Source organism: Nelumbo lutea, chromosome 4, assembly GCF_056320005.1.
Source record: "Nelumbo lutea isolate HS-2025 chromosome 4, American lotus-T2T, whole genome shotgun sequence".
NCBI lineage: Eukaryota > Viridiplantae > Streptophyta > Magnoliopsida > Proteales > Nelumbonaceae > Nelumbo > Nelumbo lutea.
The window spans coordinates 4,344,536-4,368,640 of NC_142687.1; the positions used below are offsets into that span (position 1 = coordinate 4,344,536).

The 24,105-nt window shown below is 38.2% G+C and overlaps 1 protein-coding gene across 1 annotated transcript; it reads right to left on the reverse strand.

Annotated features, from left to right (window-relative positions):
* Positions 1 to 96: 96 nt before the first annotated feature.
* DPL1 (dihydrosphingosine phosphate lyase) lies at positions 97 to 22,533 on the reverse strand. The gene is made up of 12 exons (XM_088941559.1): positions 22,336 to 22,533; positions 12,781 to 13,005; positions 12,543 to 12,684; positions 12,267 to 12,317; positions 12,042 to 12,133; positions 10,527 to 10,653; positions 8,275 to 8,290; positions 7,375 to 7,482; positions 7,177 to 7,231; positions 6,928 to 7,074; positions 677 to 755; positions 97 to 442 (listed from the first exon to the last, which is right to left on the reverse strand). The coding sequence occupies exons 1-12, from the start codon at positions 22,437 to 22,439 to the stop codon at positions 320 to 322; spliced, it is 1,269 nt and encodes a 422-aa protein (XP_088797685.1). The 5' UTR covers positions 22,440 to 22,533; the 3' UTR covers positions 97 to 319.
* Between the last annotated feature and the right edge of the window lie 1,572 nt (positions 22,534 to 24,105).

The window sequence follows — 24,105 nt, forward strand, 5'->3', positions numbered from 1 at the left end:
TTTGGTTTATTCTTTGGTTCCCCAGTCCAAAAGGCTTATTCAACTGTTTGTTAGCCAACAGTTAACCTATCAAATAAATGTTCTTTCACACATGCATTTTCAGACATGTTTTATATAAGAGCTGAATATCCCGGTTTGACAATTTTTACTCCATATGGGCAATATGTGCTGGATTATGGATATTTTACAAAGAATTGAAATGCTTGTACAACATATCACTAGGTGTCTGATACACAATGCATAACTTTAGTGAAGAAAGATTATGATACAATTGAAACACATGAAACAGAGAACAAGATGTAAAAGATCGCTGCAGCAGCTAGCAAGAGCTGTCCATGAAATTTACCAACAACTCCTGAACCATACCTCTATCAGGCATCCTCCCTGCAGCACCATAGATTGGAGCAAGCCCCCCATTGATAGGACCTGGATGTTCTCTTACCTAAAAGATTGGACATGAAAAATATCAAATCAGCTTTTCCAGATTATGGACGCTAGAAGAGGTGCTCTACCAGTTATAGAGGTGGCCTGGCAGGTAAGCATGTGTGTAATTAGTTAACAGTTTTAATTTTCCTTTCTTTTCTCTCTCTTTCTTTTTTTGGCTTTCCTTTTATATGTGTGGGGGTGGGAGAGCAAAATAGGTCATCTTTCGATTTGTTACAAAAAAAGGACTTACAGTCTTCACAGATTCCATCAAATCTCTCAGGAAATCATTGACAACGGGCACATGTTGAAGGGTCACACAGATATGAATGCTGAATCAAGCACAAGATAGAAAAAAATAATTAAAGTTACTCAAAGAAAAAGATTTCAAATAAAGTCACTTCTTTTATTACTACATTGATAAACAAAATCGTATTCCACAATTCAACTCAACTCAGCCTTAATCCTAACTATTTGCAGTCAGCCACATGAACCCTATCCTGCCGATATGCTCTATAATTGCACAAAATGATCCAGGATTCATATTCAATTGGATTGGCTAAAGATTTTTATGTCAGCCACCAACCTGAAACAACCCCCCTTTATCCAGAGGCTTGGAACTGTAAGCGTGAGATAATCATATTTTACAATTACTGAAAGGAAATTGAGTATGTCAAGCATAACAGCAATATACGTGTATCAGCCATTTCTATCCGCAACCAAAGTGATTCCACTATCCGCTTTATGGGCAACATCCTGGATTGCCTATTGCCAAAGAATGTGCCTAAAAATTTCAGTCGCTACCATCATTCTTGTTTTAGTGGTTCAGATAAGTCCTATTCAAAGAGAAAAAGAAAGAAGAAGGAGGCTGTCGAACTAGAGAGTCTAAAACCTCCAAGTCGACCATAATCTCTATTATATTAAAATAAGGGTGCAAAGACAAATATACCCCTACTTAAGTATGGGCCAAGAGAAATAAAAAAACAAAACAGACTTGCCACATCACTACACCACTTAAACTATTATAATGAACTAAGTTACCCTTACTCGACCAACTCTAACACTATCCCTCAAGCTGGAGAATACATGTCATATAATCCCAACTTGTTTTATATATATATATATATGTATGTATATATAGTTCACTCTCCCTAAACTCAAACCTTTTGTGAACAAGTCTGCCATTGATCACCTGAACTCACGTGTTTTGTGCTTATCTCTCTAGTAAGGACTTTCTCCCTCACAAAATGGCAATCAACCTCTATGTGTTTTGTCCTTTCATGGAAAACTGGAGTAGATGAGATGTTGATTGCAGCTTGGTTGTCACAATACAATCTCATAGGTTTGCTCATTGAGAATCCAACTTCTTGCAGAAGATTTTTCAACCATACTAATTCACATGAGGTGTGTGCCATGGCCCTATATTCAGCTTCAACACTATTCCTTGCCACAACAGCTTGGTTCCTACTCTTCCACGTCACCTGATTTCCTCCAAGAAGCGTGCAATATAACCTGTAGTAGATCTCCTGTCAGACACTAATTCTGCCCAATCTGCATTTGTATACCCAACTATCTCAAGTCTTCCCCCTGGATTCCTTGCCACAACAGTTTGCTTCTTACTCTTCCACGTCACCTGATTTCCTCCAAGAAGCGTGCAATATAACCTGTAGTAGATCTCCTGTCAGACACTAAGTCTGCCCAATCTGCATTTGTATACCCAACTATCTCAAGTCTTCCCCCTGGTTTGTACAACCACCTGCGACCTGGAGCTCCCTTCAAGTACCGTATAATTCTAAGAATTGCATCCCAGTGAGGTATTCGGAGATTTTTCATAAATTGGCTCACCACATTGACGGCAAAGGAGATGTCTAGTCTAGTAATGGTTAGGTAGTTCAGTTTCCCCACTAACCGCCTATATCTTCCAGGATCATCAAACATTTCACCTGCATCGCTGCTCAACTTAGCATTTGGTTCCATGGGTGTTTTAGCTAGTTTAACACCTAACAACCCTGTTTCTTCCAACAAATCAAGAACATATTTTATTTGGCACAAATTTATACCTTGTTTCGACCTGGCAACTTCTATACCCAAGAAATACTTCAACTTCTCAAGATCTTTTGTTTGGAAATGGTCTTAGAGGAAGGCCTTTAGCCTGTCAATCCCTAGTCTGTCACTACCAATTATGACTATATCATCCACATAAACCACTAATAAAATCTTTTCGGCTTCAGAACCATAGGTAAACATTGAGTGATCGGCCTGATATTGTTTCATTCCAAATCTCACCACTTCATTGAACCTCCCAAACCAAGCACGAAGAGACTGCTTCAGCCCATAAATTGCCTTTTTTTTAGTCTACACACTTTACCATCCTCTCCCTGAGCAACAAACCCTGGTGGTTGCTCCATGTAGAACTCCTCCAAAATATCACCATAGAGGAAGGCATTTTTAATGTCAAGTTGGAACAAAGGCCAATCATACATAACTGCCAAGGAAATTAAGACACGAACTGAACCAATCTTAGCAACAGGAGAGAAGGTCTCCATATAATCCATCCCATACAAATGAGAGTAACCCATAGCAACCAATCGGGCTTTCAACCGTTCCACACTACCATTTGGTAAATATTTAACAGTATACACCCATTTACAACCTACAACATGCTTACCTGGAGGAAGAGTGGTGAGCTCCCACGTGTGATTGTGTTGAAGAGCAGAGAGTTCCTCCTTCATTGCTTGATGCCACCCCGTTGAAGTAAGAGCCTCCTAGACATCCTTAGGTATAAATATTGAGGACAACAAAGAAACAAACTGGCAATGTGAAGCGAAAAGATGATAAACAAAAACATAATTGGATATGGGATGTAAGGTACAACTACGTATACCTTTCCGCAACGCAATGAGAAGATCTAGGTCAGAAGAGCTAGGCAGCTCTAGGATAGGAGCAATTACAAGATCCATAGATGAGGTAGAAGCTGGAGGAGGTGCCGGTGTTTGTCGATGAGTATACACATGCTGGATCGGTGGTCATTCGGTAGGAATTTGCATTGGAGGAGGTGAAGGCTCAAGCATAACAAGAACAATTGGAATGGGATCACTAATGAGAAGAGGAAGAGGGATTAATGGTGAAGAGGCTGAGAAATCAGGACCTGAGAAGAATGGCATGGACTCAAAAAAGTGACATCAGGACAAACAAATGACTTACGAGTGATAGAATTGTAACACTTATACCCTTTCTGGGTCCGAGAATAGCCAAGAAAGATACACTTAATAGAACGTGTCTCCGACTTGTCTAAACCAATGCTCAGGTTGTGAACAAAGCACACACACTCAAAGACCTGGGGAGTTAATGGAAATGGAGATAAAGTGGGGAACAAAATAGAAAAGGGAGACCAACCATGAAGGATGGATGAGGGCATTCGATTAATGAAGAAACAAGATGTGAGCACTACATCACTCCAAAGACGCTTAATAACATTCATATGATGAAGGATAGACCGAGCAGTCTCAAGAAGATGGCAGTTCTTTCATTCAGCCACCTCATTTTGTTAAGGGGTGGATGCACATGAAGCTTGATGAATGATGCCATGTTGTTCCAAATATTGTTGAAAGGAAGTAAGAAAGTATTCTCTGCCATTATTTGAACGAAGAATTTTTATTGGAACACCAAATGGCATACGTATTTCAACATGGAATTTTTGAAAAATAGAAAACAATTCACTTCTTTCTTTCATTAAATATATCCATGTCATCCTTGAACAATCATCAATGAAAATGACAAGATACGTGTAACCATTATAGGACTCAATTATGATTGGACCCCAAACATCTGAATGGACCAAAGCAAAAAGACACAACATACAACTATCGACCCTAGGACTAAAGGAAACCCGATGGTGTTTCCCATACTGACACGACTCACACTACAAAGAAGACAAATGACTCAAAGAAGGAACTAGTATCTTGAGAGCTTTGAGAGATAAATGTCCCAACCGACGGTGCCATTGGAGAGGAGTCAGGGAAGTCTAAAGTGCAACTGAAGATCCACCACTGTCAAGATAATGCAATTCACTGGCTTTATGCCCTCCACCAATCTTCATCCCCATCTTGAGATCCAGAAAAACACAAAGTGAAGGGTAAAAAGCGATAGACCAATAAAGGGCATTAGTTAATTTACTAGCAGACATAAGGTTTAATGGAAATTTGGGCACATATAGAACAAAGGATAAAGAAAGAGATGCAGTATCAACATTACCAACACCACAAATGGGAGAAGAAGAACCATTAGCTAGAGTAACAATTTAGGATGTGGAAGTTTCAGAAAGGGAAGAGAACACACCTGGAGTCCCGGTCATGTGATTGGAGGCTCTAGAATCAATGATCCAATGAGAAGGTTCGGATGCTAAACAAGCCATACCTGAATGAGCAAGGGTAGCAATGTTCTGTTGTGAAGTAACTTGAAGGAACCTCTCATACTGATCTCGTGGTACACTCATCATCTCCTTCCCGGAAGCAGATGTGGATGTAGAATGTGTTTGATTTGTCTATTGATTATCACTCACATCACCACTACCAACAACTACATGGTTAGCCCATGTGGAAGGTGGGCCATGTCGATCATAACAAAAATTAATTGAATGTCCTTCCTTGCCACAATGTGTACACTTCTAGTAGTGTGCCCTCTTCTTCTACCACCGCCTCCCCCTGAGTCACGACCTCCACCACTTCCACTACCACGACCAAACATGGGACTACCACGGCCTCCTCGAAATGCATGTTCTCCCCCTCTATTTCCACGTCCACCTCCTCTCGCTACAACAAACACTGATCTGTCAGAAGTTGTGTTACTCTCTATGGCTCCCAGGGAAATCCTACAGACCCGAGCAAATACTTCCTCAAGTGTAGGAAGAGCAGAACCTCCCAATATTTGTGCTCTAACTGGTTCGTATTCTAATTTCAGCCCTACTAAAAACCTGGTTACATCAAGTTACTCCCATTGTTGTTGCTGAATTTTGACATCTAAAGTGAGGGGGTGATAGACATTAAGTTCATTCCTGAGGTTCCTCATAATGGCATAGTACTCTTCAAGGGTTTGATTTCCTTTCCGTAAATTAAAGTACTCCTGATAGAGCTTATATACTCTCGTAGTATTGTCCTGTCCAGAATAAAGTTTCTTTGCATGTTCCCATATTTCCTTGGTTGTATCTAAGAACATAAAGTTTGCACTTATCTTGGGTTCCATACTGTTCCATAACTATGTCATGATTTGGGCATCCTCTTGTTCCCAATCATCCAACCCTAGTCAACTGATGGTTTATCCTCCTTCACATGTTTCACCTTCCTCTTGGCCTTGAGAAAAACCTCCACCGACTTGGCCCATGGCACATAATTTTCACCATTAAGTTTAATTGATATCATCTGCACACCTAAATAGTCTGAGGGGATCACCACATTAGATTTCTAATCACCACCACCATCTCCTGTTGCTGCCATTATGTTCTTGAAACACTAGATTTCTCCTAGTTCTGAATTATCAACCAACAAAAAAGATTACTGCTATTCAATCAACACTGTTGCAATCTGCACATCACCTTATGGCACTTTCTCAACCAGCCACCATAAAAAAAACACTAACATATATCATCATTCAAACACATTCAACCATCTCCTTCATAAAAAAAAAAAAAACTGATTTCTCACACCATTACTGTTAACCAAACTTTCTCACATCACCATTCAAACACAAACAAAGAAAAAAAAACCTCTTGAAACTGCTTAGTAAAGGGTCTTTAACACAACAAACACCACCACACAACCACTAGGGCTGTCACTCATGGTGACAGCAATCTGAGAACTACTCACTTAGGGCTGCCGCACCTTCCTAACACCTGCAATGGGGATTGCGGCAGTCCTGGATCACCAAAAAAGGGTTGCTGCAGCTTTCTGTGCCGCAGCCTTCTACCTGTGTAACTGAGATTGCACCTCATAGAAAAGGAGAAAAGAAGACGAGAAGAGATCGCAGGTCCAGGAACTTGAGATCGCAGCCTTCCTCTCTTTTATTTAGTGCACTGATACCATGTTTTAGTGGTTCAGACAAGTCCCATTCAAAGAGAAAGAGAAAGAAGAAGAAGAAGGCTGTCGAACTAGAGAATCTAAACCCTCCTAGTCGACCATAATCTCTATTATATTAAAATAAGGGTACAAAGACAAATATACCCCTACTTAAGTATGGGGCAAGAGAAATAAAAAACAAAATAGAATTGTCACATCACTACACTACTTAAACTATAATGAAAAGACTAAGATACCCTTACTTGACCAACTCTAACAATTCTCATTCTTAAGTCAGATAGTCAAGTTAAGCAATGACTCGTTGAAGTGCTAGATAAAAGACAAACTATCCAATTTCAAATGAAATTGGCTGCTTCATTGACACCTTTGCCGCATGTGGACCTCTTGGACTCACAGTCCTTAAATCTCATATAAAAGAGAAAAAAAGACTCACCTGTTGGGTTTCTGCAATGCATTCAAATGCCACCCTTTGGAAGACATAATATCATTCACCTCAAATATATCTACATCATTTGAGCCAAATGCCACAATTGTCATATCTGGTCTTCCAATGATAAATAATTCTGGAATCTCCTTTATTCTGCATAGATAAAAAGGTGATTCTTGCTGATCAAAAAAAAAAGTGATTCTAGAGAACCTGAAATCTTGGAATACCACCAAAGTTGATGGAAAAATCAATTACCCTTTCTGGATTCTCTTTGATGTTTCCATGATTTCCTTGGTGCATTTCAAGTACCCTACAAGATAAATGAACCACAGCTACCCATCATATAGAACAGAACTAATGAATAAGAAAAGAGGGTTGTTAATCATATAATTCTGGTACTAAAAGCAGAACTTTAACATATCTATGATGTAAATGAGGATAGATGAGTCTCACCTTCTTGACCTAGAGACATCATTGCTGCCCAAGCCCCAGCAATCAAACCCCCAGGCCTGCTCCCAGCTATGGTCGGAGAAACATAAAGCCCACCAGACCATTCAGTAACTGTAGCAAGGAATAGAAAAAAAATGACAGTGAACAATAAGCACATATACCAGCATCAGTAAAAATGCAGAAGATAGTACTTTGCATGTATGCAAATTACCATGTTTTCTAAGCCAAAACCTTCCTCACTGCAGTAAATGCCAAAAGAATAGCACTGACTAACAGACTTTAATCAGGCAAAAATAAATTCCAAGAAAAAACAAAACAACACCAAGCATGATTCTAAATTCCATGGAAGGATTTGTATATACAACAGGTGCGCTTTAGTCAGGCCATTTAGCCAAAAATAAAAAATAAAAAAAAAATCTAACTGGCCCAAGAATTGTTCATGTGCCACCATGGTTGTAAGCAATATTATTGGAAATCCAAAGGAAACCTGCATGCTCCTCTCATCACCTCTCTATTGATGGGGTTGTTTTCAGCTTAAAACATTTAACCATGTGACCAAAACAATTACTTAATTTGGGAGGGCAGTTCAAGTTCAAAAATATTAAGACCAAGCATAGTTGGTATCACTTGGGGAGGACTCCAATATAAAATGTGATATAGACTATAGAGTTGATATGAACTTGGGAGTAAACAGATGCTCCATTCAGGGGATCCCCCATCTAATGGATGATTTTGATTGGCCATAGGCTTCCCCGCAGCAGAGTATGTTATAGGCTTCCCCGCAGCAGAGTATGTTAGATCATTTATAGAGCTTGCCTACTTCACCTGATTGTGAAACCTTTTCCTCCATGTGTTTTCATGTGTGTGTGTGTGTTCACATGTATATAGAGAAAGAAATCTTACCAGCAACAAACTGGTGCTGTTAAAGAGGCAACAGAGATCCATCAAATAAGTTTAGTTGAAGACATGTAAACAGGAAAAAACTAATATTAGCATTGTAAAATATTGCATTATAAGAAAAGCATGTAAATCAGAAATATAGACCTGGAATGCACAATTTATCCATAAAGATGGGGAGTAAGTAACTTAAAATAATGATATTGTTTTGTGGTTGACGCTGATTTTCATTTCAATAGTGGATTGAAGTTATGAGACAAGATAATTGACTATGAGACTTGGCACTGAGTCAAAAATAATTAAATGTGAATGATAATAAACAATCTTACAACAGTGAATTCCAGAAAACAACAGAGAATCAATATCCAACAAACTGCTATAGAAAATTGAAAATTCAAATATTGAGCACTATGCAAATCTTTCAAGGCTGGTGGTTGGAAATTAGAATGCTCAAGGCTTTGAATCTAGCCCTAATAGGGAAGTGGTATTCAAAATACAGTTAGGAACTGGACGGCCTTTGCAGGAGAGTGACTACAGCCAAGTGAAAAGGCATTGGAAAAAAAAAATCTACCCTTAATTTTCTTAAGGAATCAGCTATAAGGTGGGGGAGGGCACAGGGTTAAATTCTGGGATGGGCAGGTGGTGTGGAGAGCAAACGTTAATGGAGGTGTATCCCTCTTCGTTTATGGCAACTCAGAATAAGGAGGTTGTGGTCAAGGAATACTACCAAATTCTTCATGGTATTGTTACTTGGAATTCAATTCCAAGAAGATATCTGAATGATAGGGAGGTGGATCAGGTAGTAGAGATGCTTCAATCTATCCAGCAAATCTGTCCACGGGTGGGACAATCTGATTGCAGACAATGGAAGTGGGAAAACAGAGGCTATTTCTTACTTCTCAGTCAAAACTTTCTATGAGGCTAAATCCTTGTGCAAATTGTAATTTACCTGCCAACAGGATATGGCAGTCTGCTGCTCCATCCAAGAGTTTTTGGTGTGAACTACAGTTCTTGAAAAGTGCCTAACTAAAGATAAGACGATCAGTCAAGGCATGGCTTTGGATAATGTGGGCTGTGCTCTGTGTCCTGGTGATTTGGAAACTGCAAGTCATTTGTTGCTGCACTGTACTTTTCCTTTTAAAATCTAGGGCACAGTACTTGATACATTTGGATGGTGGTTTGATATTATCGCAGCCTATCTTGTAATGTAATTTTTGGCAAGTTGGCAGATGCAAGATTTGAGCAGGTAGTGCTTGGAAAAACCAAAGGAAAATTATGTTGTTGGCTGGGAGTGAAGATGGAATTTATATTTTGCAGGGATTTTTTTTTTTGAGTTTGTACAGTCCCTTTGGGGTGTATATGATCTATAATTTTATGTATTATAGAATACAATACTTCACCTTTTTCAAAAAATACAAAAAAAAAACACCGAGTTTCGAGTTTCTCTTAACCTAATCTTCCAGGATTTTGCCCTGAAAGTACAGAGAATAAGAACAGATTATATTATGTTATTTAACTTTTTTGTAAGTTCAACCGAAACCTTTATTATTCCTTATCATAACCCATCTTCCAAATTGTGTGAAATCTCCCACCAACTAAACTTTAAATCTATGGTCCAAATCATTCAGGTAGAAAAAGAAGCATTAAATTCATCTTTGCATTTTTTGGCAAGTCACAAATGTTGCTTTGCAGAATAGCTCACCTAGAAATATGTTCAACATCAAGAGCATGTAATTACATTTTCCTAATTGCATAAACACAACTAATAATATGATATACAAACTCATGACCTCTTGCCTCCTATTATATGCCAATAGTACTCTATCAAAGGACCTCTTGCCTCCTATTATTTTCTTATTTGTTAGGATTTAATCAACACAAACATTGCTAAATGCTTTCTTTCCTATATGCCACCTTTTCTTTTATTCTTTTCCTATAACAGAAATAGGGGTTCAGCCCCTATATTTTTCGAATTTTCTTTTCTTTCTTCTTTTTCTTCTCATGAATATGTTGGTATGTTGATTTTCTATACTTCAACATGAAGTTTATACTTTTCTTATGAAAATTATGGATATTTATTAAGGAAATATGATTATGAAACCTAGGGAACTACACTAAGATACATATTTTTACTTAAAAAAAAATCCATCGCCTAGGCGACTAGGCGCCCCCCTGTCACCTAGCCTCGCATTGGCTCCTTGAAAACTATGCAAAGGACCTTGGTTAAGTTTTAAAACTTTAAGAGAGAGACCACATACCTTTCTAATTTCATGATTCCTATACAGAACTATGCTTGTTCCTTTTGGAGCCAAGCCATATTTGTGCACGTCTACTGATATTGATGTTACTCCTTCTACCGCAAAATCAAATGGTGGAATTGGGTACCTACACGTGTATTAAAGTACAAAGGAAAAGATAAGGTTTATATTGGTTCCAGCAATACCAATGAAAAATATAAAAAACTACATATCTAATGCAATAAACTCAAGATGAGCACAATAGGAATGGATTTACACCCTTTAAAAATTTCATACATGAATATGAAGCTAAAAATATGTAGAGGACACTGGATTCATATCAAGCTGGAGGTGTGGATTGAATGAAAGAAGAAAGTAAGCAATTGTAAAACCAACACTTTAATTCCTTGTCACAAACTTAAAACTAATTGCATTCATTAGGTGATTTCCTGTGGATCTACATTAGACAAGTTCAAGCAATAATTGAGCATCTACAGAGTATCATCCATTAACCATCCAACAGATTGTGTAATTGATTAATTATGTATTAAAATAGCAATAATCCAAAGAATGTTTCAACAGGAATGTGTTTTTCATTGATTGGTCAGCAGATGTTGAATGGTTATAAAAATGGGCTAGCCAGAGTGTGTGGTCAGATAATGACAATATTCCAAATGGTGCACAAATTAAACTGGCCTCATTGAAGGAAGTCCATCAAATTACCTAGTATTTAAATGAGTTAATAATTTTTATAGATAATTGATTTTATTGAATGAGTTGTAACATTTATGGGAGGTAATTGATTTTTAGTATCTTTGAAAAAAGCATCTCTGACTCTCAGAGTATTGTGATGGTGTTGGGATGGTCAAAGAGCATGCTGAAGAATTGTATAAGAAACCAACTGGTAAGAATAGGAATTGCTTCAAGAACAATTTGTTCTTCAATCATATTAAGAGATAAAAAGATACATATATGTGTGCATACGCACACACAGACAGAGAGTTTCTAAGGTTGATATGCAAAACAATAGTAATAACCAACATGAACTATTTAGGATCTTACAAACAAGCACAGGACATTTCAGAAAGAATATTGATGTGTAGTAAATATGATAGGAATGGAGCAAGGAAGTGTCGAGTCAACTCAACATAAAGAAATTGGGGAAGAGGGAGTTACTAAAGACAATTGAAAAAATTGATCATAAGGAGGAAATCTGAATTTAGCAATGGAGAATAAGAATATGAGGATGATAACCCAGCAGATTTCCAACAGAGTGGCTTATTGGGAGAAAATAAAGTGGAGGAAACAGGCAACTATCACTTGACCTAAAGAAGGGGATAACAATGCAAATTATTCAGACTTACAAATGCAAGGTGGGAAATTTTCACCAAAAAGCTAATGGTTGATGGTGTGTCTGGTGGATTATGAGGAAAGATTGTAGGGTATCATTAAAAAAGTTTTATAGGATGCATATAAAATTATTACAAGCAGACCATTAAACAAGCAACCTCAAATTGACAATCATAAAGAGCATACCCAAGCTTACGAGCAAAAGGCAATACGAAACCTCCAAGACAGAGGTCAACATGTAAACAAATTCCAAAACTAGAAGCCAAGTCACCAAGCTCCTGCACAATGATTTCATATGCAAGAAAGGACACGTGATCTCCACCAATGCTAATAAAACATAATAGAAGAGCTTTCTTGGTGAAAACCATAACAAATTTTAACAATTCCAAAGGCAAGTCAAATATCACATACTTCAATAGGATCAATGATGCCATGTGGAAATCCAGGTGCAGATCCAACAATCTGAGGAATATAAATTTCAAATTAATTTGAATTGGACATGAAATATATGTTTAGAGATTACCTGCCTGATTGATGGTAAAACAATAAACATATAGAGAGAGGAAAAAAAGGAAAAGTAGCATTCAAATTTGATTTCCCTTTTCCATCTCGATCAGAAGTTTTCTGGAATAATAGTGAGAAAAAATGAAACATAGAACTTAATGAGGAAAGACTAGAAATGCATACCAAAATTGTGTTCCTGTTGACAAATCGTTTAATCAATTTAACATCTGCTTGAAATTCCTTATTCACAGGAACACGCCATAGCTTGATATTAAAATATTGTGCCGCCTTATCATATGCCGAGTGTGCAGATTCAGGTATTATCCTACACTAGGAAAAATTAGAACCACCAACCTAGATTTTCCTGGGTCAAAAATATTTGACAAGCAAAATAAAGAACAAGTGAAGAAACTAAAACTACATTTCAGGTTTTGTGATCCCCTTCTTTGCTTTCATATAGTCACGTGATGATTTAACAGCTAACAATATACTTTCAGTCCCTCCAGATGTCATGTTGCCACATATTTGTCCTCCTGAATTATTCTCTTTACTGCCAAGTAATGCAGCTGTCATTGCAACCACTTCCCCTTCGAATCGAACTACACTTTGGAATATATCCAGATGCAATGGATTGGTATGTGCAAACCTGACGATATGGATGAAATCAAAACTGCATGTTAAGTGTTGCCATAATAGGAGGAACAGTAAGCAATTGCATCCCAATATTGAAGTATTCCAACACCGAACAATATGGTAGGATAGAAACATGTAAACTGGAAAAATGCAAATTCAAAAAAGCCTAGTTTATTGTATTACAATAACCTTGAACTTTAATTAATTGGGGTGAAAATTTATGCACAGCATGTGCATAACACTCTTGAATTGACTGTAGCAACCGCTAGCTCACCTCCCCCCCCCCCTTTTTAACATATATTAAAATACAGTTGGCCCCAAAATAGCTGGTACCTTTGTGTCCCCTGTTTGGTCATTTTGTCAGCCAAATTATTGATTGATCTGTGCACCCAAGAGAAATGCCTCCACATCAGTAGAACTCACCTCCCCAACTGGCCAGAAAAAAACTGACCAAAAATAGATAAATATAATCAGCCCATATGGTGCCTCCATCTCTGTTCAATACGAAACCTCAAGTGGTATGTCTAGGTCTAATTATTAGCCCTCTTTAATCATGAATTGGTTGTTCCAAGGGACTTGATGAGCTTTATATCTTCTTGGCCGCTGAGAGGTTTTTGTGAAAAGAGCATTTTATGGAATTTAATGTCCTTATATTTCTTTTCTTTTTTTTTTCCTTTTTTTTTTTTGGGATCGGTAAGTAATGATCAAAGAGATTTGTTAAGATTAGTTGGGAAATAAAAGATCTGCTGTTACGGAAACTAACAGAAAGGAACTATACAAAACAGCAAAATGATGATCCTTGAAGTTAATATAACATGAAGAATTAAGATCTGAATTATGAGAGATAGAACAAGATCTGAATAGAGAGGAGAAAGAGAAGAGGATAAAAAAAAGTTTTTTGATGGGTGAGAGAGAAAGAGAGAAGAAACATTGCACTTTAGAGAAAGAGAAAAACAAAAGAAAGAAATACCTGGCTCCAACTAGAATTCATTAAATAAAACTTTTATTTATCAAATCAATTCTAATTTGCAGTTACAATGACTCTATTTATCATAAGGACTTGGATTTCCCTCTACAGACTCTAACTCAACCAGGGAACTAACAACTTCCATTTACTGTAAAACTAAGACAAACCTATAGATAAATTACCCAAATAAGGATTCTAAGTCCTAAAACAACTCTAATAACCCAGTAGTAATCCTACTAAAACTTAACAGAATAAAAACAACTCCCAAAGAGACAAGAAAATAGAAAGATTGAAATCTCACCACAAACTGATAACAGGGGTGCTCACGGTTCGGTTGGGCCTTTTTTTGTAACCAAACCGGTACTACCAGTTTTTGGAAAACCGGTAACCGAAACCAACCAAAGCCAATCGGTTGACCAGTTCGGTTAACCATCAGTCCGGTTCGTCAGTTTTTCAGTTTTAAAATTTTTACAATATATATTATAAATATAATAAAAATTATAAATATATAAAATATTATATTTTAAATAATAAATAATATATCATATATTATAAATATATATTTATATATAATGTATATTTATTAATTTATAATATATAAAATATATAATATACATAAATATATAAAAAAATATAGAAATATATGTATACCGGTTGGTTCAGTTAACCGCCAGTTTTCTATATTGGTTAACCGAAACTGAACCAGTACCTTTGGTTTTTTAAAACACCGAACTGACCAGTTCGGTTTCGGTTGGTTCATTTTTTTCGTTTTTTTGCTCACTCCTACTGATAACTTAACAGTAAAACAACCACAATTCATTCAAACATGCTGGATCTACAAGATCTTAGTCCCATTGGATAGATAACAACTTAGTAACGCAAAAAATCATACAAAATGGACAAGTTTTGACTCCTAAAATATAGGGTGAAAGAAAAATGACATAATTTCATCTTTTAACTTTTAACACTCTCTAAAAAGACACTATTATAACCCACTAAAATAATTTACAAAGATTCAAATTGTCAAAATTCAAGTAACTGAAAAATATGAAATTGCCGTTGGTGTAAGGATTTGAAGAAACTTGATTTCCTCTTCTATGGTGCCTTAAATTTTTCCCTGCATCAATTGGATTAAGACACATGCTAAATTTCAAGACATGGATTCATTGTTGGAATCTAGTTTTTAGTCTAATTTAGATTGTTGTAATTGTGTTATTTGTGCCGCAGGAGAACCTTTGTCTCTTTTACTTTAATCTGTACTATCGCCCTAATATAAATAAAGAACCTAAGCACCACCAGCCTAGATTTTGACACTCCAAACATTCTCTCTTCTCCTCTCTTATTGCCTCTTGATTCTTCTTTTTTCTACTTGGATAATTTGGTATCAGAGCACTTTTCTGGGTGCATGTAGCAAATGAGATTGTGTTTTTCATCAACAACTTGCCATTTTTTGGAATGGAAACTGAAGAATCACCTCTTGACCTGATGTGATCAGCTAGTTTTCCACTTTTTTCTTCTTTTTTCTTGATCGTAGTGCCAAGAAAAAATTTTTTGGTTGTGGCTAAATGCAGTGGTGGAAGTTTAGAGAGTGAAAGTTCTGCCTTCCTTGTGACTATGGATCATGAGGTCCTCTTGCTACCAGGTATGCACCTTGCAGGTTGGGTATGTTTACGCTTTTCCATTGCTGAATGTGAGTTTGTGAGAAAATGGTGTTTGTAGTGAGTGTTTGAAGGCTGTGTGGCAAGTGTCTGTGAAGCTTAAGGGGACTGTTTAAATTAGCTAGGATTTAAGACCCATTTTTGTGTCAATTTCTGTTTATGGCTGAAGAGATTATTTATTCTTGAGGGTTCTCTTAGTGTTGGACTGAAGTTGGTATTCTCTTTTCCCTCATTCTGGCTCTGTTATTGATCTTTGAATCAGTTTGGTTCTTCAGTGTTTGGGGTGCTCTTTTCCTAGAAAAAGGGAAAGGAAAAGGGTGTGAAAGTTATCCCTCATGGCCATTGAGGTTTCAGCTACTTCCAGGGTTACTTCTTCACAATGTTGAAGGGTGGAATGGACAGCATGAACATTCCTATGGCTATCATCCATCTGGATGGTATATGTAGAGAAGATGGGCCGAATGGCCCATAAGTTGTTTATTCTTCTTGTTATTTTGGGCTCATCCTGTCAATATTAAGTTCTTTGTAAATTCTTGCCCAACTAAGGGCCTCCTTGTAATTATTCAAATATATCTAATAAAACAGTGTTAGGGGGCTGAGAGAGGGTGAGTTCGAAATCCTCTTCTCAAACCCTCATTGCACAACACTCAACTCTCCTCTCTTCAGTTTCAACATGGTATCAGAGCGTATCTGAACTTGAATATCCTAGGGCTGGAGGCTTAGTCACGTACTGCCCGATTCTTGGAGGTCATTGGACGAGCCCAAGACTAGAATCTCTTGGAGAAGGGGTTCGGTGACCAGGAAGAATCAGGGAAGAAGAAAAAAAGAGGGGGGGGGGGGGGAAGGGGAACAGCTTGGTTCTGTTTTTGAAGCTCGACTGTGCTTGGACTGTTGAAGCTCAAACAGTAAGTTGTGCTCAGTTTTATGGTTCTGTTTTGTATTACCTTCGACTGTGTTTGGACTGTTGAAGTGTTCGAAAATCCTAGTTGTTCTGTACTACCTTCAACTGCATTAAATCTGGTTTAACCCAGAAATTTCTGGGCTGTTTTTTCTCTTCTTCTTGGACTGTTAAAACCTGCCGAAACATCCTTGTAAGGTTGTGTATTGTTACTCTTGTTTGGCTATTTTAGGGGGTTGTACGAACTGTTTTTGAAAAGGTACTTCGGCTGAGTGCACAGTGCCTAGGAGTTTCTGATTACTTCTTGAAGCCTGAACTCAGTGTATTGTCTTCTTGTGGTCGGCTGAACTCAGTGTGTTGCCTCCTTGTGGTCGGCTGAACTCAGTTATTGCTTGTCCTTATTCAGTATACTTGTAGAAGTCATCTGAAATCATATTTGGAGTGTTTACATGCTGTACTCCTCAGAGTTTGAAAACAAAAGTGGTGCTGAATTATGAACTAGTTTAGGGGACTCCAAGTGATTCCTTATTGACTGTGACCACAGTTAAACTAGATGGAACTAATTATCTGGCATGGTCACAATCAGTAAAGATTCATGTATGTAGTAGAGGAAAGTGGGGGTTCATTTCTGAGAGTAAGAAGGCTCCCCCAAAAGATGATCCATCCTACGAGAAGTGGATGCAAGAAAATTACATTGTCATTGGGTGGCTTGTGAACTCAATGCAGCCACAAATCAGTCAACACTACCTATGGATGAATTCAGCAAAAGAAATTTGGGACAGTGTTGCAAAAACCTATTCCCAAAAACTCAATGTGGCCCGGGCATATAAATTGAGAAGTGATGTAAAGAATTTAAGGCAAGGAGAGAAACCTATTGTTGTATATTTCTCAACCCTGAAATCCCTATGGCAAGAGATTGACCTAATACAAGTTGTAACTTGGGACACCACCAATGATGTAGAGACCTACAGGAAATTGGTTGAAAGGAACAGCGTTTTTGAGTTCTTAACTAGACTAAACCCAGAATATGATATCACAAAATAGAATATTCTTTCCAAGGAGTGTGTCTCTTTGTCACAAGCTTATGCATTGGTGAGTAGTGAAGAGAGCAGAATGGATGTCCAGGTTCAAGGGGCTGATATTAATGATCACTTTGCCAATACGGGGATTAAACCTAAAGGGAATGTTGGAACTTCTAGTGGCACAGGAAAGAAAAAAGTTATATGTGAATAATGCAAGAAGCTGAAGCACACCAAAGAAAAGTGTTGGAAGTTACATCCTAATCTTGTTCCTATTCGGTTTCAGAAAAAACATGATAGTAAAAGATCAGGAAGTGCAAATGTAGCTGTCGGGCCAGATAGTGAAGAGATGTCAGCTTCTGCACAGTTGGCAGCCATGAGAGCAGAATATGAAAACTTTGGGAAGATGATCAGTCAGCTGAGTGATGTGACCTCTCCTTCCAACCCTTCAGGAAATTCTACTACTTCAGCATTTGCTCATTCAGGTATAAAGGCTTCTGCTAATCATGCTACCTCTTCAGGTAATCTCAAGATCCCTTGGATTATTGACTCAGGTGCTTCTGACCATATGACCAATCTGTCTACCTTGTTTGTTTCATATGACTTACTTCCTGGACGTGATAAAATCACTTTAGTTGATGGTTCACTTGCCCCTATCTCTGGTAAGGGAACCATCAAGGCTACAGATTCCTTGTACCTACCTTTTGCCCTTCCTGTACCTAAACTAAATACAAATTTGTTGTCTGTGAGCAGTTTAACCAAGTCACTAGACTGTTGTGTAACATTTTTTCCTTCCTACTGTGTTTTTCAGGATCTGGAGTCTCAAAAGGTGATTGGGAGTGGCCATGAGGCGAACGGAATATACCTGCTTGATACTCCGGGACAATGCACTGATCATCTTGGGAATGTTGCTCTTGGATCTGTCTCTTCAGAGTCTGTTAGTCAGATTATGTTGTGTCATTGTCGTTTTGGTCATTTGTCTTTTTCCACCTTGAGTCATCTATTCCCTGAACTGTTTAAGGGAATTAGTTTGTCCAGTCTTCATTGTGAGTCTTGTGAATTGTCAAAGCATTGTAGAAACAAGTATCCTTTGAGCAATAAAAGATCTTCTGTTCCTTTTAATATTGTGCATTTTGATGTGTGGGGACCTTACCACTTACCCTTCATGGGTGGCTATAAATATTTTATCCTGTTTATTGATGACTTTTCACGGTTCACTTGGATATTCCTGATGAAATTCCGTGATGAAGTTCCAAGACTTGTAAAACAATTCCATGAATTTGTTCTAACCCAATTTGATACCAGGATTAAAATCTTCAGATCGGACAATGCAAAAGAATACCTTGAGAAAAAACATATCCTGCTATCTTTCTAACATGGGGGTTATTCATCAAAGCTCATGTACTAGGACCCCAAAACAGAATGGGGTTGCTGAGAGGAAAAACAGGCATATTGTTGAGGTTGCAAGAAGTATCTTATTTGCCTCACATGTTCCTACTAGGTTTTGGGGTGATGCTGTACTAACTGCTACCTATCTTATAAACCGCATGTCATCCAGGGTTTTGGGGTTTAAGTCTCCCTTCACTCTTCTTCATCCGGACAAAGACCTTTTTCCTGTTCCTATTCGTGTCTTTGGCTGCACCTATTATGTACATGTTCCAAGTGTCCAAAGGCATAAGTTTGAACCCAAAGCTCAAAAGTGTATCTTCCTCGGTTATTCCCCTACACAGAAGGGTTATTATTGTTTTGATCCAAAGTTTGGCAATCGGTATGTCTCAATGGATGTCACCTTTGATGAGTTTTCCCCTTTTTATGGTTCCTCTCCAGAAAGACATTGTCCACAGGGGGAGGATTTGACACAGGTGTTTGCTCTTCCTCTTCCTGTCCCTGTTGAGTCCCTTGATGTGTCTGCCTCTCCTTCAAATGAATCAAGGGTGGATCGGTCGTTCCATTCTCCTTGTCCCAGTACTCTACCTCCTCGTCCTATCCTCAATCCCAAGGTGCATCAAAGGCAAAGATCCAGAAATGTGCAGGTTGTTTCTCCTACAACACATGAGCCTCATACACTTCCAGTCACAGAAGAGACAACAGGTACTGGTTCAGCACCTTTGGATTCATCCTTCCCTGACCTTGATATTCCCATTGTTGTTAGAAAAGGAAAACGGAAGTGCACTGCACACTGCATTTCCAAGCACCTTTCTTACAGTTTGCTTTCACCTTCGTACTTTGCCTATCTCTCTTCTGTTGCTTCTCATCCTATTCCCAAGTCTATGTCAGAAGCTCTTAAGATTCCAGAATGGAGGGATGCTATGAAATCTGAAATCGATGCCCTACACAAGAATGACACTTGGGAAGTGGTGGATTTGCCTAAAGGAAAGAATCCTGTTGGTTGCGAGTGGGTCTTTACTATCAAATATAGAGCTGATGGCACCATTGAAAGGTACAAGGCCAGGCTGGTTGCAAAAGGCTATACACAGACATATGAGATTGATTATTTAGAGACTTTTGCACCTGTTGTCAAGATGACATCTGTGAGGGTTCTTCTATCTTTAGCTGGTCACTTTGACTGGCCCCTTTATCAATTGGATGTGAAAAATGCATTTCTAAATGGTGAATTACATGAGGAGGTTTACATGTCTCTTCCTCCAGGGATGTATAGAACTTATATGAAAGGGAAGGTATGCAGGCTGAAGAAATCTCTTTATGGACTAAAACAATCCCCTAGAGCATGGTTTGAGAGATTTAGAACAGCACTTGTTAACTTTGGTTATGTGCAGACACGGTCCGATCATACTCTTTTTGTGAAGAGGAGTGGACCTTTGGCAGTATACCTCATTGTGTATGTAGATGATATTGTAGTGACGGGTAATGATGCCTCAGGAATTCATGATCTAAAATATTTTCTCCATACAGAGTTTGAGATTAAAGATTTGGGGGAATTGAGATACTTTCTTGGCATAGAAGTGGCTCGACCCAAGGATGGGATTCTTATCTCCCAAATGAAGTATGTTCTTGACTTGCTCTCTGAAACTAGAAAGATGGGTGCTAGACCAGTTGCTACTCCTATTGATATGAGTCATAAACTCTCAGCCTCAGAAGGGACATTGTTAGAAGACAAATGAATCTTTTAGAGACTTCTTGGGAAACTTTTGTACCTATGCATGACTCGGCCAGATATTGCATATGCAGTCAGTTGCATTAGCCAATTCATGCATGCTCCTCGAGACACTCATTTGGCAGCTGCAAAGAGAATCCTATGTTATTTGAAGGGCTCCCCAGGAAAGGGTATTCTGTTTGCCAACTATGGTCATATGAAACTTGAAGCTTACACCGATACTGACTGGGCCGGGAACATTGATGACAGAAGATCTACCTCTAGGTATTGCAGTTTGGTAGCTGGTAATGTTGTTTCTTGGAGAAGCAAGAAACAATCGGTTGTTGCTCGGTCTTTTGCTGAAGCAGAATACAGGGCCATGGCACATGGGGTTTCTGAATTATTATGGCTAAAATCTTTGATGGAAGAACTTTGAGTTGAATATGACAAGCCAATGATGTTGTACTGTGATAATCAGGCCGCCATCAACATTGCTCACAACCCAGTGCAACATGATAGAACCAAGCATATTGAAGTTGATCGACACTTCATTAGGGAAAGGGTCTCTTCGGGTGAAGTGTGTCTTCCTTTCATCGCATCTGAAGGACAGTTGGCAGATTTTCTTACCAAAGGCATTCCCAAGGCAAAATTTCAGCATGATACCAGCAAGCTTGGCATGATTGACATCTATGCTCAGCTTGAGGGGGAGTATAGAGAAGATGGGCCGAATGGCCCATAGGTTGTTTATTCTTCTTGTTATTTTGGGCCCATCCTGTCAATATTAAGTTCTTTGTAAATTCTTGCCCAACTAAGGGCCTCCTTGTAATTATTCAAATATATCTAATAAAACAGTGTTAGGGGGCTGAGAGAGGGTGAGTTTGAAATCCTCTTCTCAAACCCTCATTGCAGAACACTCAACTCTCCTATCTTCAGTTTCAACAGTATAAACTACTTTAAATGGTCCAAGAGCGTTAAGTTATATATTACAAGAAGGGGGAAGGCTGGTTATGTCAGTAGCAAGGTTAAGGAGCCTAAGGCTGGAACTGCAAAGCATGATAGATGGGGCTAGAAAAACAGTATGATTATGTCTTGGCTCCTTGCTTCTATGCAGCTGCAAGTGAGGAAGAATTTTATGCAGGCAGACATCGCTTATGAGATCTGGGAGCAAGTGAAGCCAGCTAGAACAGAAGCATTATGCCAAGGTTTACTAGCTATATGCTGAATCTCAGCTTGTAATCAAGGAAATCATTTGTCTATCAATTTATTGTTCTACTCTCACCTCGGTGTGGAAGGAGTTAAATCACTACCAGAGCATTGATTGGACAGATGAAGAGGGCCAAGATGCCAGAGCTTAAAAGAAACTAGCATCACAGCAGAGAGTTTGAACCCTTAATAAGATACTGTTATTGATAAATCTTGGTATATCTTTGTTTTTTTATCATGTTTGTAAGTCGTTTTTACAGTTGCTTTGGAAAAAAACCTCATTATCTCAGTTGTAACCTTTGATTTTCTTTTAATGCAATTCCTCATTCATTATTGAAAATAATAATAATAATAATAATAATAATAATAATAATGATAAAATAATATTGTGTCTGTACCAGGTAAATCACCAAGGAGCTTCACATATTATAGATGTAAATTTTCAAATTTAAAACATTTGCAACATGGAAATGCAAATTATTAGTTGTATTATATCTTACTAACATTGAATATGCCTCGTTTATCAAAGAAAAGTGCCCCTCAGACTCAGGCACTAACTCTATCTCTAGTTGCCAACTCCCGGAGAAACCTAATGGTGCCAACTCCATTAGGCTTTCTTTTTTTCTTTTTGATAATTCATTAGGCTTTCATTTATCCTTACAATAGATATTTTGTTGATGTGTGCATAACCTTTGCAATTCTCTTAAAAGATTGAGAATTGCAAAGGCCCATTACCCAATGTTGGTCCCAGACTCCCAGCTATCTCGGGTCTTGGGAGGGGTGGCTGCATACAGTCCTAACCTTTTGCTTTTTTTTCTGCACAAAGTAACCGCTCTCAGAATCAAAACCACATTCTCACACTTGACAGCCCAAGATTTTATCATTACACCAAGTAATGACCCCTTTGGACCAGCATTAGGTAATGACATGTATCTGTGTGTGTGTGAGAGAGAGAGAGAGAGATCAGGATCAATTGTGGAAGTGTAATACAAGCACAGGAGAGATCTATACTCTGTGTACAAATGTAATACAAGCATAGGAGAGATAGAGGTTGGTAGCTATATAAGTGGGCAATGTTGATTATCGGGGGAAGTGGGCAATGTTGAAATCTTCCACAGGAACTAGAGGGTACTGAGGCAATAATGATATGTCATATCAGCTTAATATGTGGGCCCAACATATACAAGACATGCCACATCATGATTGATGACATTGGTCCAGTATTACAAGTAGAACTTTAGAGAATTTGGACTCCATGCGACTCCAATGGGTTCTTCTTACCTATTTGCTACAAGTTTCAACACATGTCATGTAATGTCAGAAAAAGAAAATCTTACAACAATTACCACAATAAGATCACCCGAGAAAGTTCCAATAAATGTGGGTATAAACTGTTGGCTGCACCATGAGACAGTTCAAATCTTCTACACCATAAGGAGAAACTTTTCAACCATGCCATAAAGTTTATAAGTTTGACTGAACTATAGAAGAACAAGAGTATGATCCAATCCAGAGGGTCCCTTCCCTAACAAACAGTGTCGATTGTATGCATTACGCTTCTTGGAATAAGTCTATAATAAGTAGTAATCCTGCATCTGTACAGCTTGACAGTAGGTCTAGAGGTCAGGTAGTAAGACTAGCTGTTCTACATTATTAATGTCTTTAGGTTTCCAAGAAAAGCATTGAATCTCACATTCAGAAGCATGATGTAGACTCCTCTAACTAGGGGTACAAGCAGGTGCCAAATGTGGAGAATTCCCACTGCATTTGGCCCCAAGCCCCTTTAAAAGTTTAATAAATACCCAACCCAGGGGCCAGGACCACCCAAGTTGCACCCCCCCTACTTCTAACAAATTGAATTGTATGTCAACCTTTGCCTTTAGGATGTGCTTACTCCTAGTCTTTTAAAATCATGGTAGGGATCATTTCATTTGTTCAACAAAACAAGCCTACTAGCTAGATGGAAAAAGGCCATTACCAAATGCAAGAGTTTGACAGGATACGAAACCAACCTTTGGCATTTTTTTTTCTTTTCACAAAGTGGCTGTTCTCAGACTTCAACTCTTTTTCTCAAGCTTGTCAGCCCAAGATTTTCCCATAACACCAAACCTATTAGCTAGATCTCCTTGCATAAAAATCAGATCAACAACGTCCTGTCAACTTTGCTAATTTTTTCTAGCTGGTGTTGTTTTTGGTTAAGTTTTAGGCCAGAGACTTATTAATTGGATGTTGGGCAGTACTCCCCGTCTGTATTCTCAAGTCGATGTACGGGAA

Excerpts from the sequence above, each read along its gene's own strand:
- DPL1 (XM_088941559.1), bottom strand. The coding sequence starts at position 22,439 with ATGGAGTTGGCACCATTAGGTTTCTCCGGGAGTTGGCAACTAGAGATA. Across the intron at positions 7,232-7,374 it reads GATGTCTCTAGGTCAAGAAG|GGTACTTGAAATGCACCAAG; the intron begins GTGAGACTCATC and ends TTTATCTTGTAG. Across the intron at positions 7,075-7,176 it reads TCAAAGAGAATCCAGAAAGG|AATAAAGGAGATTCCAGAAT; the intron begins GTAATTGATTTT and ends TTATCTATGCAG.